The sequence below is a fragment of the Athene noctua genome, chromosome 3, assembly GCF_965140245.1.
Source record: "Athene noctua chromosome 3, bAthNoc1.hap1.1, whole genome shotgun sequence".
NCBI lineage: Eukaryota > Metazoa > Chordata > Aves > Strigiformes > Strigidae > Athene > Athene noctua.
Genome location: NC_134039.1, coordinates 85,328,596 through 85,346,419, shown reverse-complemented (window position 1 = coordinate 85,346,419; position 17,824 = coordinate 85,328,596). Strand labels below are relative to the sequence as shown.

Genomic DNA, 17,824 nt, shown 5'->3' with positions numbered 1-17,824 from the left:
GACACACTGGCTAGATTAAGTGAATTGGAGATTAAATAACTTGTGCAGATACGGGTCTCTGGGCAGGGAGGGACTTGAGCTGTGCTCTTACCTGGCTGGGCTTCCCTCCTACACAGACTTTTTCTGTCTCCAAAGATGTAAATAAGATCTTCAGACAGGGAAGGATTCAGAAGCGATGGCTGAAACAAGAAATAAAGTACAAAACATCAATTTTCCTTCATCCCCCCTTGAGACAAATAACTATAAAATCTGCATGTCCTTTGAAGATAAAGAAACGGGGACATGAGCTCTTGCATTTTTCTAAAACACTAGCTAAAGAGGTGATACTATAATTCATGAAGTTAAAGCAGGAGATATACAGCTCTCCTCAGGTAAAATCCCAGGCAACTGGAAATAAACTCTCCTCCTACTTATTATTTTAGTCAGATTTGAAACTGATCCTCAGCTGTCCTCTGGCTTTATTATACGTTCCTAATTTCCTGCTCTCCATAAATGCTGAGAAAACCACTCTCCTGATTGTGGGGGTGAGGGTTTTTCTCAACGCCTGCTGTTCGGTTAATAAACCAGGGACGGGGATTGCTGTTTCTGGAAGAGGCAGGCTGTAATCCTTGGGATGCAGAGGTGATATTGTTCCTTTAGGACATACATTATTGCCACCACACTGTATGCGTGTGGATAGGTAAGAGACAGACAGACAGATATCATAGATGGGTAAAAGACTGAGAAAAGCTGTAGTTATAATTTTACGGTTCACCGGTGTGAAATAGAATCTAGTAAATAAAAAAAAGTGTTCCACACAGCCCCTTTCTGTGTGGTATAAATCTGCCAGCACTTGCAAATGCTGTTAGCTGGCTGCCAGGTTTGCATGTGTGCATGCATGGGAGCGTGCACACACGTGTCTGCACACGTGGGAAGGAGTGTGATGCCAGGTGATCAATACCTCTGGTCTTTTCTGTTGAACCTGTGGGTGCTACGAGCCTGTTGTGCCTGAAAGGAGGCCAGATCCCATGCACAGACTTCAGGAGAGGGGTTTTCAGCTACCTCAGCTTCCCTCCACTTTGGCCACTCTGTGCATCAGAGGATTTCTTAAACTAAGAAATATGTGGCCACAGCAGTATTTAGATAGTGACTAGATTGCTTTAATAAAACTAGTGTCAATTTTCATGCCAATAAAAGCATCAGTGTGTTTGACCCTTGGACAGCCACTTCAGTGCTATGCCTGACTTTCTTCTAATCCCTGATCCTTTTTGTTCCCCATCCCCTTCCCGAATGGCTCTGAGGACTGCAGGTGAAGAGTGCTGGCCCTTTTATGTATGTGTTTGCATTAGCTGGAGAAAAGGAAGAGTAAAGAGGAGCAATGAGGAGGTCACTGCTACTGCTACTGAGACAGGGAAGTCAGATGCCCTGAGCTCTGCAAGGAGACTCCAAACTCTTTGAAGCCACTGGCTTCTTTTGGGGATGCAAGTCAGACCTAGATAAAAAGAGCCAGGAGGGTCAGCAGGGTCCTGCCAAGAGGCACAAGGGTCACTTGCAATGCTGGTGGTATGTGTGTGAGCCGGCCTTACTGGGGGGTGCTGGGGCTGCCCTGGGAGCGAGGGAGCTTCACTGTCCCAGGTGCTCGAGGTCAACGGGAGAAACGAGTCTTTTCAGCTGCATAACATGGTTTGTGTATCAGAGGGGCCCTCCAAGGGCCCGGCCCTGCTTCTTGCTCTCATTTCTTTCCGTTTGCATTATGTGCCAAATGGGGCTCCCTTCTTTGTGGCCAGGGACAAAAGGGTGTTTTTGAGTTGGTATTCTTTTTTTTTTTTTTGAATGGAGTGGTGTGTACTGTGAAATGCACCTGAGCAAATCCCCCAGTCCAAATCAGATTGTGGGCTTTTGTAAGGGATGCCCACAAGGGAGGCAGGTGTAATAAGAGAAGTGGAGCCAGTGTGCCTTTGATCTTTGAGGTGGAGGGCTCCTTTAAGATGCCTCCGTGGGTTAATCCCACTCTCTTTCAAGATGCCAGTTTGGGAACCACCTGGATGGAGCTGGCAAAGGATTTGTGGAGTCTCTTGGGTCTCTGTGCTTTATGTGCAGGCCAGCTGGCAGTGTACATCTTGCAGTCGTCCAACACCATCACCCCCCCAGACCTGGTCCTTGGCCCCCCTGGGCAGCTCCTGCTCAGAAGTGGCTTTTGTGAGTTCAGTGCTTGGCAGCAAGGAGCTGAAATGAGATCTTGCTATTTCATACGGAACCAAAGCAGTACCGGGGAGTGTTGAAGGCCTTAAATCAGGTTTGAATCAGTTATCTATAGGGACAAAAGTTCTGTTTCTCTACAGATCCTCATGCCAGCTGTTTTTCCCCAAGAAATCTGGGCGCTGTGTATGTCTTTCCATAAAAAGAAAGGTGCAGTGGGAGTCTCAGCTTTCTGCTTTGGCTGGAGAAAAATGTGAAAAAACTACAGGAGTGCAAAGGAAAGAGAAACTGATTGGAGAAATTAAGAACCTTGTGTACTCCTGCACAAGCTTAGGGATCCATGCAGAGGCCTGAATTCAGAGTTATCGCCAGGAGTCAGGAGAAAGGATGACCCATGCATGCTTTCGGATGTCAGCAAAACCAGCTGTATCAATGCTGCTGCACCTTTGTGGTGCCTGCAGTCACAGGGCAAATGCAGTTTTGAGTGTCATCTCGGCCTCAGGAACCACATCTCCTAAGAGCCCCACAAGTTCCCAGTGCCCAGATTGATCCTATCTGACTTTGGGCTATTCACCAAGGCATTCTATCCAGGTGTAAAGCTACAGGCACTGGCTAGTGCAGGGCCCCTCTGAGGGTGACTTTGCACACCTGAGACCTGAAATGCCCAACCTCAAATATCCTAAGGAATATATTAATAATTTAAGTGCATCAGTGAGACCCCTGCTGCAGTAATCCATGGTGGCTAGAAGGGTTAATATTAGTAAATATTTACTATTAGTAAATATTAGTAAGTCCCTGGGTAAGTCTGAAGCTCCTGATGCTTATTCCTGAATTGAGCCAAATGGCAGTTAGGTAGCATATTTTTATGAAAAATAAGACATTTTTCATTCTTTGAGGAAATAGGTGATTCACGCTTTAAGGAAATAATGAGGTTTTATTGTATGGATGCCCTGTCTTTACCTTTCCATACAGCACTTGAGTCAACACCACAGCCTGTTCCCATTAAAAAGAAAAAGAAAAGCTAAAATTAGCATGAAGACATCTCTGAAATGGCTTAATACTTGGCAGCTCTCAAAGAGCCTGAGGGTTTCCTTGTAGTATTCTCCAGGGATCAATATTAGGCCCAAAGCTACTGAAAATTTTCATGAATGAGCGGGAAGTTGATATTAAATCCCACAGATAAAATATTCAGAGGTACAATGATTAGCTCAGCATTAACAATGAGGACAGAGTGGTTGGGTGACTTTGGCTCCTCTAACTAAACAAATGCAAACTTCTCTGTCTCCTAAGAAGGAATCTAGGTCAGGCTGGAAAGTGGGAGACGTGTCCTAGAAAGCAATGACTGAAATGGATGAGCAGGTAATTTCTTTACATCTTGCAGGGGGTTTCTCCTGGTCTAGCCCATAGCAGAAACAGGCTGATCCTGCATCCTTGGAGGAGTGCAAGAGAGTAGTAGTCATGCTCTGCGGTCAGCTCTGGAGTGTCCTTTTGTAAAAAAAAGCACTGAGATAGGAAAAAGATCCACAATTTGTATTTGCAGGGAGCGGAAAGGTATGATTTCCTCAAAGGGACTGAAGGAATCTCAGTCTGTTAATTTATCAGAAGGAAGATTGGAGAATGACTTGATTTGGCTGTCTGAGCATCTTCACGGGGTGAAAATAACAGGCTTAAAGGGCTCTTCAATCTAGAGAAGAAAAACAGAATAAAATGCAGTGGTTGGAAACCAAAGCCCAATGAATTCAGGTGAAAAGTAAGGCATGTACAAGCTTTTTATTGTGTGAGTGACTAACCACTGGAGCAAACTGCCCGTGAAATGGAGGATTCTCCATTCCTTGGTATCGTCACATCGAAATGGGAGGTCTTTCTAGGCAACATGCTTTAGCTAAAACCAGATGATGTGATTCAGTATAATGGTAAATGGGATAAATTTAGTGGCCTGTGATGTACAGGAGGTGAGAACAGATGATCTAATGGTCCCTTCTGACCTTAAATGCTATGCATTTATATGATCCTTGAATTAAATGTCCTTGAACTTTCATTTTATGGCAAGATGAATGTCTGAGAAAGCTGGGAAAACATGTGTAGTGCTTGCTGCACTAGGTTATGTGCTTATCCATTGAAATATGGGTACTTGGGGCTAGGATGGGGCAACCCTCGTTGTGCTCAGTAGGAATTCTGCATTTCAAGCCCTCCATGAATTAAAGTGCTGCAGGAAAGGAGCTGGGCTTTGCTAGGAACTTCTCACTTATTTCACGCTGAAACAAGCAGCACAGATATCTAAAGGCAAATAGATATGCCCCAAAATAGTTGCCTGCATCTCTGCCTGTTCGTTGTCTTTTTGGCAGTACTAATTACCACCCAAGCCTTGAGAGCACACTGAGCTCTCACAGGCATCAGCTGAGCAGTAAGCTCTGTCTGGTTTTCTCTCATTTAATAAACTGAGACATATATTTAAGGGCTTGGGAAGAGCCTGCTTCACATTTTCTCCCTAGATCTTGGTTAACTCTTGACTGAAATGCTCAGTAACGCTGTTGGTGGGGAGCGCTCTAGAAAGGCACTGTAATAACCCCTGAAAAGTCCCAATTTTGTGTCTCTGGGTTGGGTTATTGTATGTTTGCTGCAGCTCGGGATCAACTGCAAGCAAAGGTTATCATGGCTCTCCCTAGCTCAGATCTTCAGGTTTTGGTTTGCAGATTAACCGACGTGACCTCATAACTCTTCAGCTGATGCTATCACTTCAATTGATGCTGCCTGTGGCAGGTTGCGGAGCTCCTGTCAGCTGAGATTTGATGGCACTGCATGGAGAATGACTTATAAAAGGAGAGGAGGAGGCAGTGATGAGAGAAAAGAAGTTGAAGTGGGAGTACGTGTCTAGGAACAAAACAAGTGTCCCTTTTGGTGGCAAGGAGAAGCGTGTCCTCTGAAGAGCTTCACTGTACACTTACACTGCTGAAAGCAATCAGGTGCTTTACGAGTTACCTGCCATTCACCGAGCCTGCGATAAAGCAGGCTTAATCACAGTTTAAGCTGATGTGTTTTCTTTCACAGCTGGGATGAGCCCGAAGGATCTGAATGGTCATGTGCCTCAAGCTGAGAGAGGTGGCACCTTGTTAAAGGCAGGAGCTTAATAGTTTTTGATGATGTGGTCAGTGCCTGAGAGTCCAGGGAGGAGACAAGGTAGAGAAGGCTATAAAAAGATGACCTAGGCCACCAGGTAGCCTCTCCTTTTGCCCAACATTTGGCTAAAAAGGGTAAATAGGTGGTTAAAAGAGAAAGGGAACCAAGATGATCAGACGTGTGGAGTGGTTTCCACGTGGGAGGTGACTGAAGAAGCAGGAACTCCTCAGCCTGTGAAGGGGTGAGCTGGGGTGTATGGTAGAGACTGGTGAACTTATGAATAGCAGAAGGGGATGGATAGGAAGTGACTGTTCACCATCTCTGCAAATACAAGAACTACAGGGCATGAAATTAAACTGTTGAAAATCAAGCCCTGAACAAATGAAAAGAGGTGATTCCTTCAAGCAGTCAGCTCTGGACCTATGAAACTCCCTGCCAAAGCATCCTGTGGATGTAAAAAGTCAATGCAATTTCAAGGATAAACTGGAAAATGAAAGATTTGTTCAGGTTGCTACATAGAGACACATAAGACTCAAAAGTTCCCTTGAATGAAAATAGCGAAAGGCTGGGCAGCTACTGGGGATGTATCACAGAATTCCAGAATCATTCAGACTGGAAAAGATCCTTGGGATCATCGAGTCCAGCCATCAACCCTACTCTACAAAGTTCTCCCCTACACCATATTCCCCAACATCTCAATTATCATATTATGTTTACCCTGTTCTTAGGCTTTCCTTAGTACCATGGCTGAAGACAAGGAACTGGAATATGTGGAGAACTGATCCCAGACAGCGTGGCTGTTTTTATGTGGTATAAGGAGGAATTTTAAATCTGATCATAACGTAGGGAAAGGGCATTTTTCAAACTGTCTGCCATGTTTTCTGTAGCTTGATAATGCTTGTAGGGGTTGTATCCATGACTGTAAGGGTTTTATCCATGATTAACATGATCAATTGGGATGAGTCTCTTTAACAAAGTAACAAGCAATAGGACAAGAGGGAATGGCCTCAAGTTGCACCAGGGAAGGTTTAGACTGGCTTTTAGGAAGTATTTCTTTCTAGAAGGGGTTGTTGGGCGTTGGAATGGGCTGCCCAGGGCAGGGAGGCAGTCCCCATCCCTGGAGGGGTTTAAGAGTCGGGCTGACCCAGCGCTGAGGGATCTGGGGGAGTTGGGAATTGTCAATATTAGGTCAATGGTTGGACTAGATGATCTTCAAGGTCTTTTCCAACCTTGATGATTCTGTGATTCTGTTATCCTTCATGACTGTATGGGTCATGAAGCAGTGGAGCTAGAAACCCAGGAGAGAGTGAGGGTGGCTGGGGAGAGAGATGAGGCAAAGATTCTCCAAGCAATGGGGTGAAGATATCTTAGCCCAGGGAGATGATAAGGGTGTGAAGATAAGATTTGGAGCGGTGATAGGATTGCATTGATAGGAATGGACAAGGAGACACAATAGGATACCCAAGAGTGCTGCTGAAGAGAATGAATCTGCAGCCAAGATGCTCCTTGATGACTGAGCGGAAGGATGAGAACTTCTGGAAAAATGGTGGAACAACATGACCTAGAAAGTAGCCATCCCCAGTAGAAACAACTATTAACCTCTCCCTCTGTGTGTTTTAACTCTTCACCAGGAGCCTTCGAGTGATATTGGACTTTGAGAAGGCCCATTGCAGTGACATAAACTCCATTACAGGTCCCAATTAAATCTATATATAGTTTTTATAGAACCTGGGTAATGATCTATCCCTTGCTCAGCAGCCATGCTTCAGTAACTACGCAGGCACCGGCTCTCATTAAGCCTAGGCTGGCCCTGCACTAATTGTGACATGAGGCCCTCTGTTTTGAAGGCTTTTGAACACAAATATTTAGCCAAACATCATTTTTTTACAGTTTACAGACTGAAACACTTGACCGTGGGATAAAGGTTTCTCACTAAACAAGGCAGGGAAGATCTGAAGCTACCTGGACCTGTCAGGGAGAAACACGGATTGAATAATACAGACAGAGTTAGCCAGAGCTGATGGTTTGCAGGGTGGGTAAGAAGGTGGCTGGTTTCATCAAGATTGGGGAAAATCACTTGAAACTCCCTCCACACCTCTGAGCTGGTGAACTGTGATTTCTCCTAATAAATTTCCTGCCTTGTGCAGAGAGCACATCATCATGCCAGTGGGATGTTGCTCTCCTATCTGAGGGAGAGTTTTACATCCTTGGTAAGGAAAAAAAACAAAAGTAAATTCAGAGGAAGGCTGAATGAAATTCAACACTGAAACCTCTGGACACACGCTCTTCAGTCTCCAGGTTGCCAGTCATACTCCTAGCAGGACGGTGTGTCCTTAGCTTCTCCTCGAGTATTGATGCTTTTTGGAGAAGAGTCATTACATCGTGGCAGACTTCTTCGAAGAAGGGACAGCACAGGGCGTAGGCTGAGCAGTTGTGAAGGGGGAACCTGGGAAGCTACCCAGCCTTCAAGAAAAGGACTGAGATAATTTTTGAGTGCCTGTTCCTTTGTAAGTAAAGCCAGAACGGAGAGCAGGAATGAGCTTGGATGCAGCAAAGCACGAGGACTGTATTTACAGAGCAGATGGTGAAAGGCGCTTGTTCAAACACAGTCCGTGTCATCACACAAGGTCTTTTGAGTTCCTGGAACAGTTTTCTAGCTATGTAACACAGTGGATTTCCTCTACTGCTTTCCCAGTGAATAAAGAAAACACATTTTGTATTGTGATTGATTACTCTGGTGCTACAGTTAGGAAGAGGGGAGACCTTAGCACGTTTGGAAGTTGTTTTCTGTGGCAAGGTTAGAGGAATAGCAGAAAATTAAGTATGTCATTGATGTGAGATTCACCTCACCCAGTATTCAACATCTACATTGTAAATGTCTCCACCTCATCTGACTGTCTAGACTCCTTTATATTCAGTGGATAGACACAGGAACATCCAGGGCGTGATTTATCTCATCCCTGGGTAGACATATAAAACAGAGAGCAGACAAATCCTGCCGTGTCAAAGGTGTCTCCTTCAGAAGAACCTGGATTTCTAGCTTAGACTTAGACTCTGATGTAACAGACAGACTTTGGTGAGAGGGCAAAACCCTTGCTTTGCGTACTTCCCATGCTGGAGCTGTTCACCACAACCTGCAAGGTTTACAGACTGGATGGATCAGCAATGAAGCCTTACCCAAGCCCCCACACTGGCTTTCCTGAGCCACCTGTAAAGAAGGGTCCTGCCAAAGGGAGGCACGGAGAAGAGAATTGCACTAAAAGGGGTGCAAAGAAAATTGCACTGCTTCAGGAACACCAATAGCAATCTCATCGTGAGGGCATCTGATGGGAACTGACAGCCTCAGCCTTAACCCAAAGGTTCCTGTGACTATTGCCACAGAGGCTGCGGACCTCAAATCTTTCTGTTTCTCTCACCGCTTTATCTCTGTTCACATGCATGGTGTGTGATTGAGACTGGAAATCTGGCAACACCAGAGCAAAGATGTTTCTCACCAAAGACGTGCAGGACAGCTCAGGGCAGTGAAGAGGAGAGGAGGAGAAGCAGCCCACATAGAGCCGTAGGTAGGAAGCCCTTTGTGAACAAGTATGTTTGGACAGGTAATTTACCCTGCCACGCAGCGGGACATTGACCTCCAGTTTAATTATTGTGTCATTTGTCCTTGACAGCTACTGCTGCTTCCAATTAACTCTCTTTAATTAAAGCCTCCGATTTCCCACGTATGTAAGCATGGATTTGCTAGGAAGAGTGCTACAATAAAGAGGAAGAGCTTGGAGGTGTCTGATGAGAAATGACATTCCCCATCCCAGTGGGACTGGCAAGTTATTTCCTTCTGCTGGAGTGGCAGGCTGGTATCAAACACAGATCCCCGTCTCTATCCCCACAGGAGCATCTTCCCCTCCCACCAGTTTTACAGTCATCTACATGCGTGTGAGTCCTGTTTTCTTGCCAGTGTAACTAAGACGTGCTCCAGCTCCCTGGGCTTTGCTTTTCTGTGTTCCTGCTTTTTGCTGAGTTTGTAGGTCAGGTGGATGAGGCACAGGATCTCAAACACGACAGAAGAATTCAAGGTCTTTTTGTCCATAATTCAGGCCAAATTAAAAGTGGCATCCTGGGATGCCGTGCAGGTGACCGAACATCCTCACTGACTCTGTTAAGGGTGAAGAATCTGGTACCACCAGTGGTCTCTTAGGTGTTTTTTGCCTTGCTCTATTCAATAAACTGTATTATCACGAACACTCTATTCAAGGCTTTGAAATCAAATAAGTTCCTCTCTTAATCTTTATGCAGTTTTTTCGGGGCTGGCTGAGTCTTGAAAGATAGCAGCATTCACAGAACCCACATGGCTTGACAAAGTCACTGTTCAGTGTTTTGGAAATGTATCTTTTGACTGTTGCAAAGGAAATTGGCTACTTAAGATGCCTTTTTGTACATTTAAATTAACTTAGTCCATCAGACTGAATAAATCCTGCCGCTGTATTAACATCCAATTATAACAGCAGAGATTGAGCAATGATTCAGGTTTTGACCAGAATGTTGGCAGTTTAAGGGGGAAAAAAAAAAATGTATATTGAAATAAAAAAGTCAAAAATGGGAGCCAGAAAATTATGACTGAGCACATAGCAGGAGCTTTTGTGAATATATAATGGCAGAAGCGGGAGCCAAATTTCTAACAGGATTAGCTGTTAGCGTCTATCAGATCCAAAAACCTCAATCATTTTGTTTTAAATGACTTTCTGTAACTCATTCATACTTGAAACAGAGGGGGAAAGTGAGGCTGGGAGATGGAGTAGCTGCAGTTTAGAATTCAGGCTGGATCAGAGGTGAGGATGGCCCCAGTATTGTGTGAAAAGCCCTGAAGTGGTATGTAGCAGGTGAGTCATACAGGAGTTTGAAGATTTTTCCAGATTTTTCAAGATGTCCTTGTGAGCCAGAAACTTGGGAATGATTTCTTTGGGGACAGGTGACGGAATGTGTTGATGAAGTATCTTTCCAAATCCTGCTGCAGCTACAGCAGCTGGACCTGTTCATTGATTTCTTGCTGCCCTTGAGAAGGCCATCACATTCACTTACCACTTGTCCAACCCTGGCTCTGGGATTGCGTCTCACTCGAGATAGCTGCGAGTAGGGAACAGTCTAGATGGTGAAGCTGCCTGAGGGATACAGGTCCTGACCTTTTAGTCTTCCCTGTTCAAGAAAGGTGTAGTGGTAAGGCGAGAAAGGTGCTAGTGGCGAGGCTCCTGGTTCTTTCACGTCCTCCAATACACGGCAGTGATCTTGGAAGTCCTGTGGTGGGCTGGCTGACCTGGCAACGCTGCCTACCTCAGAGATGATCTGTCCCTCTTGTCTGCTATGGACAGAGCCTTGAAAGCACAGCAGGTCCTAGATGTCCATCAGGTGGTGGACAGGGGTCTATAGGAACCTTACCATCATTTCTTCAATATTTCAACGAACCCACAGTCTAAGTATGTTGTACTTAATGTTAGTGTTCAATAATCAGGTCTTTCCTGGACTTCTTGCATGAACTTGCTCAGGTGCTTTAAGCTTTTTCTTCAAAGACAGCACCTACATCAGCTGCATGAGATAAAATTACGTTTTATAAATGAAATTGATAAAATGGGGATATGTACTTCATCACATATGGGATATAAGCCCTTAAAACAACAACAGTTTCTTCTTACATCCATATATTGCTCTAGCAGAGTGAGGCCAAAATATCAGTTAAGCCGTGACCATTGCATGAATATAAATGACTCTAACCTGGCTCATAGTGCCCCAAAATGAAGGACACCTTGCTTTTGTTAATCCTCTGTCTGCTTAAACCCTGGTTATATTCGCTGCAAAAATGTGGAATCCAAGTTCCACCCTGATGAAGGACGAGCGGTAGGGAGCCTCGCCGAGGTTGGGAAATGACCTTGAAAAGTTGGTTAGACTTTCCAAGGGTGGAGAAGGGATGGAAGGAGTAATCACAGTCTGGTTTACAATGGAGATTTCAACCTTCAGAGCTGTCTAGTCCCTTCATTGCAGTGAATAATGGCAAGGCACTGTAATTGGAAGGCTGCATGGACTTTTCTTTTTCAGATATTTTAGGGGCAGCATAAAGAACTGACTACTCCCTGGGGGCACGGTCAGTTCTCAAAACTTTCAACTTGGAAAGCTGAGCTGAATTAATTACAGTTTATGTTCCAAAGGAAAATAAGACCTGTGATGTGCCTTATTTGCTTGATGTTCTTTTTCTTTTCAGCTGATGACCCCTAGGTGGCTTTCCTTTCAGTCACAGCTCCTTTGTTTTTTGTAGTTTCTTTCTTTATTAATTAGAAGGTCTGACACTTACAGCCCAAGACATTTATCAGCGTGGTACAATTTTAATTAATCTCACAATAAAGCTACTTGAGGTGAAGTCATAAAAGGTCTCATATAGCAGGAATAACACATAGCAATGCAAATTTTGACACGGGACACCTATTACTCTGTTGTGCTTGATAGGGTGTGGGATGTAGCTTGGTGCAAGCTCATACTGCATAGCTGTGCTCTCTGGGCCTCTGACAAAAGCAAGGTGTGGTCCTACACAACATACAAACTACATCTTCTAGAGAACAAGTACCTTAAATGCACCAAAAAGGAAATATTTCTGCAAAGATGAAGATTTGGATTCCCAATAGATTTCTTCTCTTAAAGGAGCTTGGATATCCTTTGACAGCTAATTAAATAATAATAATAATAATAATAATAATAATAATAATAATAATAATAATAAAACCTACAGAGACTGCTTTTAACCTACTCTTTTTGTAGCAATTTGTGAAGAAATAACAAATTTCAGTACTCTAGGACATTTTCTTGCAATATATCATAGTCACAAGTGGATTCTGACTCAAAATAGTCAAACCCCACACCACTAGACATTGGAAAAGTGCATGTTCGGATCTAAACTTCTCAACCAAGGCTCACTTTTATAAGGCAGATGTAAACTAGTTCAGAAACAGGTTCAGGAGAAGTATCTACAGCTAATGAGGATAAATCAAGCAGCACCGTGTGTTAAACTAAGGGTAACATGGATAGGAACTGCACAGCCAATCCCAGCTGTGTTACAAAGTGGAATTACACAATTGATTGCATCCGGATTGAGGAATGTCAGATTTAGTCTTTCAAAACTGAATTATCTGCCTCTTCTGTGAGAACTCTGATGTTTACGACATAGACATGGTCAAAGTAGATGTGTTCAAGGAAAAATAATCCACAATATATTTTTCTCAGGTAGTAATAACAGGTGGAGATGGCCAACATAAGAAATTATAAGGTCTCTACCCCTTGATGTCTTCTTGTAAAAAATTGTATGTCTTTTGGGAAGTTGGATGCAACACAGACTATTGGGTTCAACATGTCTAATTGGATGAAATCCTGGAGCATGCAATTTATATTTGATGACCAGTTAATACCTTCTTGACCTGAAGCTTAAGGAAGGTGGAACAATTGCATTCATGGCCAAGCCATCTTACCTTTGAAACTTCTTGATAATTACAGAAGTTTGAATGACTCATTCCCTGTTTTGATCTTCCCATTTTCTTTGCTCTGTCATCTGTCCTGATTATGTTCTTATGCTCATGGCAATAGATTCAATTTGAGAAAGGCATTTTTGTGGTTCGTTTTTTTTCACATTCTCCCTTTTCATTAAAAGCTTTCAGTAGCCACAGTTAGTTTCTTTGGGTGACTTGATGCAGGCAATGGTGCAATGGTAAATAAATCCCATCATATTTCTATCTGAAGTTTTCTAAAGCTACTGCCACCTTCCAGAGGTAAAAATACAGATTTTCAGCTTTTGCTCATAGACTATCAACTACCATGCAGGGTATCTCTACAGAGGTTAGGAAGACAATTTCTGATACAAACAGAAAAGGTCTTCATAAATAGCTGGAATGTTGCCTGATATATATTTATATATAAAATCCAGTTCTTGGTTCATTTGCAGATGCAATCAGAATGAATCTTAATCTGTCACTTCAAAGCTCAAACTCTCTTGAATGTTGCACCAAGTAAAAATCGTCACTAGGATCCAGGTGTATTCCCTTGTCATTTGTCACGAGTAACTGTTCTGCAGTTTATAGTTGGCAGTTCTCGGTGGTGTTTCATCAGGATAATACCACAGTATATCATCGGAAGGAATAAACTCTCCCTGCTGACATGAGCTGGGGTGAAGGCACTGGCAATTGACTGTATATTATGGAAGCTCTCTGAAGCTTATTCAATGGAAAAGAGACTATCAGGTCATTGGGCCCAAATTGTATGTTTGACTTCAAAAGAAGTAAGGGGCTTATAAAACCTAATGGGAATCAAAAGGCTCTGGTCCGTTAGACAGGAGGTCAGGCTAGGCAATCCCTTCTGTCTTTGAAATCTCTGGTGGAAATACTTTAATTAAAAAGGAAGAAAGAAAAAAAAAAAAGATAATAAAATGCAGTATTTTGTCAGTAGATGGGTGTTTCAGGTCCACCTTTAATGCCTTCTGAGCTGCAAATTCAGGGTGACAGAAAGCTCAGGCTGGTAGCATTTGTCCTTTTCCTTCTGGGAGCAACCTCTCCAGGGATGGGACAATTGATGGTTGGAAAGATGCACGGGCAATGGGGAGTGGAGTTAACGCTTTCCTGGGACCAGTGGTGGTGTGGAAGGTTGTCAAGGGAGACAAAAACCTCACAAGACCTCAGTTCTCACAGGAAGCCAGAAAGCAACAGGGTCTACAACCAGAGTGTAGGACAGCGTTGAGATCTAGTGGGTTTAACTTGCTGCAGAAGATCACATGTTGTTTAATTGCCTCAAGGTACCAGGTCACCACAGCCTGCACACAGCCTGCCTGATTGGCTGATTCCCTGTGAAACTATGCAGGTGAGATCACCTGTCAATGAAGTATGAAAGGCTGTGGGGAAGAGGAGAAGGCCATGGGGAGGTACTGATCTCAACAGGGGTTGAACCGAGTGGAGTGCTGATCTCAACAGGGGTTTCACTGGGTTGAACTCTGTATTATTCTGCAGCCACATCCTTCTGTCTGTCCCAGGCCTGCCAATCTCTGCAGGGATGTCCCTCTGGGAGGACAGGCACCAAAGGAAGAGGACGGGGAGGGTGGCACCTTGGTCAAGACGTTATGGGTGTTGAGAGCCCTGTGAAAAGCCTGACAAGTTGTCCCCTTTCCTTCTGCAGCTCACTCGGGTGCCCGTGGAGTCGTGTAGCCAGTACGAGACCTGCAGCGAGTGCTTGGGCTCGGGCGACCCTCACTGTGGATGGTGTGTTCTTCACAACACGTAAGTACCTGCTGGTGTTTGCCAGCCCTGCTTTTCCCCCAACCATCTTCCCTCAACAGCAGTGATAACACATGACAGAGATAAAAAATGCCGTCTCAGTCCCTGGCTGAGCCAGCTGAGCCAATGAGTCACCCAGGTACCTCCAGCAATGTCTCTGGGACTTACTGGGGGAGTCTTTGTTTAACTGAGAAGCGTTTTTTGGAAGACAAGGGAAGGGTGGTAGCATCTGGTCAGATCTCCTCAACTGCCTGATCCACAGTCTGCTGACTGCACCAAGGAAAGCAGTTATCCATCCTGATGTGTTTTGAATCAAACCCTCCAGCAGCCCTTCTCTGGGTGAGAATTACCTTCTTGTTTCCATTGCTTCAGGCAGCTTGGCTCCAGCTAGCAGCCTGGCTCAGACATGTGTCTCTGAACCTCTCAGAACCTCCAACTTTCCACTGCTGACCTGAATCTCTCCTCTTCCAGACTTGTCATGATCTCCATTGCCCTTAGAGGGGAATCAGGTCCCTGTAAGCATGATGGGGTCCACTCCAAGGTATATTTCAAGGGGACCTTATAGTTTGTTTGCTCACTGTGAGAAAATGTTGACCCTGAAGTTGACCATTTGACCTGTGTGGGTCAGCTCAGCTGTGCTGAATGAGTACAAATGAGCCAAACTGCTCATTTGGCTTATCTGTCCAGGACGCTGAGCAAAGTTGTCTGTATTACCTTCATCAGCGTCTGTATAATGGGCCAAGAGGGGACCTCATTTCGCCATTTCATTACTCTATGGTACTGGCTTATCCAGTGCCTTTCAAGGAGCACTGGGTCCAGGTTTCCTCAGGACTGGGAGATTAGTTCATTTGCTTTGTTTTCTGTAGGCCTTTTAATGATGCTATTGATCTTGAAGTTTCCTCTCTGCAGCCCTCGCTGCCAGTGATCTCCTCCTGCAGAGAGCCCTCTGCCAAAGCTGTGGAGAGGGAGGTGTCAGGTTGGCTGAGCTCCTGGCTATGAGTGGCAGGGTGGTCTTATTTGCCAAGAACCTCTCAGCAGAGACAGTGGCTGGAAAGTGTCTAACCAAACGTCTCCAGCTGAGCATGGCTCTGCAGGGTGCTGTCACTCCAAGTCTCACAGTGTCCTTGGCAGCGATGGAGGGTTTTTCTGATGGACCCTGCTATTACAGTGTGTCTGTCTTCTGATGAGTTCACCTCTGAATTCTTCTTGTTGCATTGCAAACTTTCCTGGTGGAGACAGTGATCCAGTTGAAGCAACTCTGCTACATCTTCCTGGAAGAGAAGAAAAGGGAACAAACCTGTACCATATGCCAACCTTCTGTGGATGCTCTTTAGCTTGAGTGATCCTCATCCAAAGCCATGACAATCTGCTTAATTTCAGATCAGATTTAGGTGATCCATCCCAAAACTTGTCCAAAAACTTGACTCAAACTCTGGAATTATTCAAGTGATCCTTGGCAAACCAGTCCTGAGTTTTGGTCTGGTAGGTTGACACTGCTGACGTGAGGATATTTTCAATAGTTCTATATTGCTCTATAGTGTTTTTCCATTTCATCTTACCCTGCATCCATCCTACAGAGCGCTGTGTGTTTTTCTGTCAATGGAGGGAAAGCACAGACTATGTGCAAGCCGTTTAGGAAAGCATTGATTTGACTGTTGATTGTACCATGGCAATGCTAGATATTTCATCTCTTGCCATCCAGGGTCAGTAGCAACAAGCAATCAATACATCCAGCAATAAATCCCCAAAAGGAGAGAAAAGGGGCAGACACAAGTGCAGATTACCCAGCAGCTCATCATGAAGGAATGTCAGAAATATGATGGCTGGTGACGAGTGAGGGTGACAGCATTGACTCAGTTAGAACAAGAAAACCCCATACAGACTCAGTCCTTCAAAGAGAAGTTTGGCCTCGCTGTCTGGACCTGACTGATGGCAGGATCCCCATGCCCTCCTCCCTCTGGTCACTTAACCCCTGATTCCTTATCTGGAAAAGAGAGGCACCTCTTATTTATGTACCTTGCAGCAGGGTCACTGAGATTGATTCCCTGTGGATTTTTTTGAAGCATTTGGAAAGCAAATGTTATCAAATCCCACTCCAATCTGTTTCTTCCTCCTAGTTTCCATTGCAGTCAAGAAATCTGATTTCCAGTCCTATCTTGGAAGGGGTTTTCAGTGCAACCCCAGGTGTTCCTCTCTCGGTCTCAGTTTCAGGTAGCCCTGAGAGCAGAGAAGCCAATTACATCCCACTCACCCAGATCTGCAGGATATTCAGGGTAAGAGTGTCTTGATATTACATCTCTTATTTCAACATTTTGCACATCAGAACCCCTTAAAATTCATTAACAGACTTTTCATCAAATGGGATGCATCATCAACAACTCCTGCACAAGGATCTCTGGGGAAATGTGCCCTAAGCATTTCCCCTGGTGAGTGCTAACCCTTCCCTCTTCCCTCCCAGTCAGGAATCCCAGGTGGTTTCCAGTACATGGTTGAATCCAGCCGTGCTGATGTGGGAGCTGTTTTGTGGAAGGGATGAAGGAGGCAGTCAGGTTGTGCAAGACCCGGGGTACAGTGGTACAGGAAACCAGATTACCTGTGGGCAAAGCCATGCCTTTCACTCGTCTTTCTTCTCCAGCATAAACCACCAAGAGGAACAGTGGTAGGCTGGGAATCAGGTGAAAACTGGCAGATTGGGTACAGCGTGTATCTTTTTGTCTCTCCCACGCGGGTCTCTTTTAATTTACGATTTGCACTTCAAGGGTGGACTCAGACCCTTTCCCCAGACCCCCATTTCCAAGGTATCCTCAGCTCCCGCCACGTGAGAGGTCTGGGGACGCCTGGGGACAGCTCTGCATCCATCGTCTCACGACGGAGCTGGGCTGTCTGCACGGAGGGCGGTGTGCCAGGGCTCAGGAATCGATTTCCACGGCTCTGCTGTCCTAACCTTACACCGAGAAACTCGAGTCCGCTGAGAGAGAAAGAGACAGACAGACTCACAGACGGCTGCAGGAGAAAGGAGGGGGGAGGATTGATTGGCTTCTGCCCGGAGAAGAGGACAGCCGATACAGAGCAGGTCACTGGAGCTTTTCATCTCAGTATCTTTACCCCCGATCTTGTCCCCCGCCTCCCTTTCCCTGCTGTAGCTCTGCTCCCCTCCTGGGCTCTGTTCAGGCCTCTTTAGGCGGCGATGAATCATTTAGATGGTGTAAATTGAAAATGTGGCGCTCGGTTGCTGCACAGGT

General features: G+C 44.9%; 1 protein-coding gene across 1 annotated transcript in view; it reads left to right on the top strand.

The window, feature by feature from the left end:
- The window catches only part of PLXNA4 (plexin A4), a 462,846-nt gene that overhangs the window by 289,186 nt on the left and 155,836 nt on the right, over nt 1–17,824 (top strand). The window contains exon 5 of the mRNA XM_074903539.1: nt 14,485–14,585. Within this exon, the coding sequence (XP_074759640.1) occupies nt 14,485–14,585 (101 nt within the window). The remainder of the gene's footprint in view (nt 1–14,484; nt 14,586–17,824) is intronic.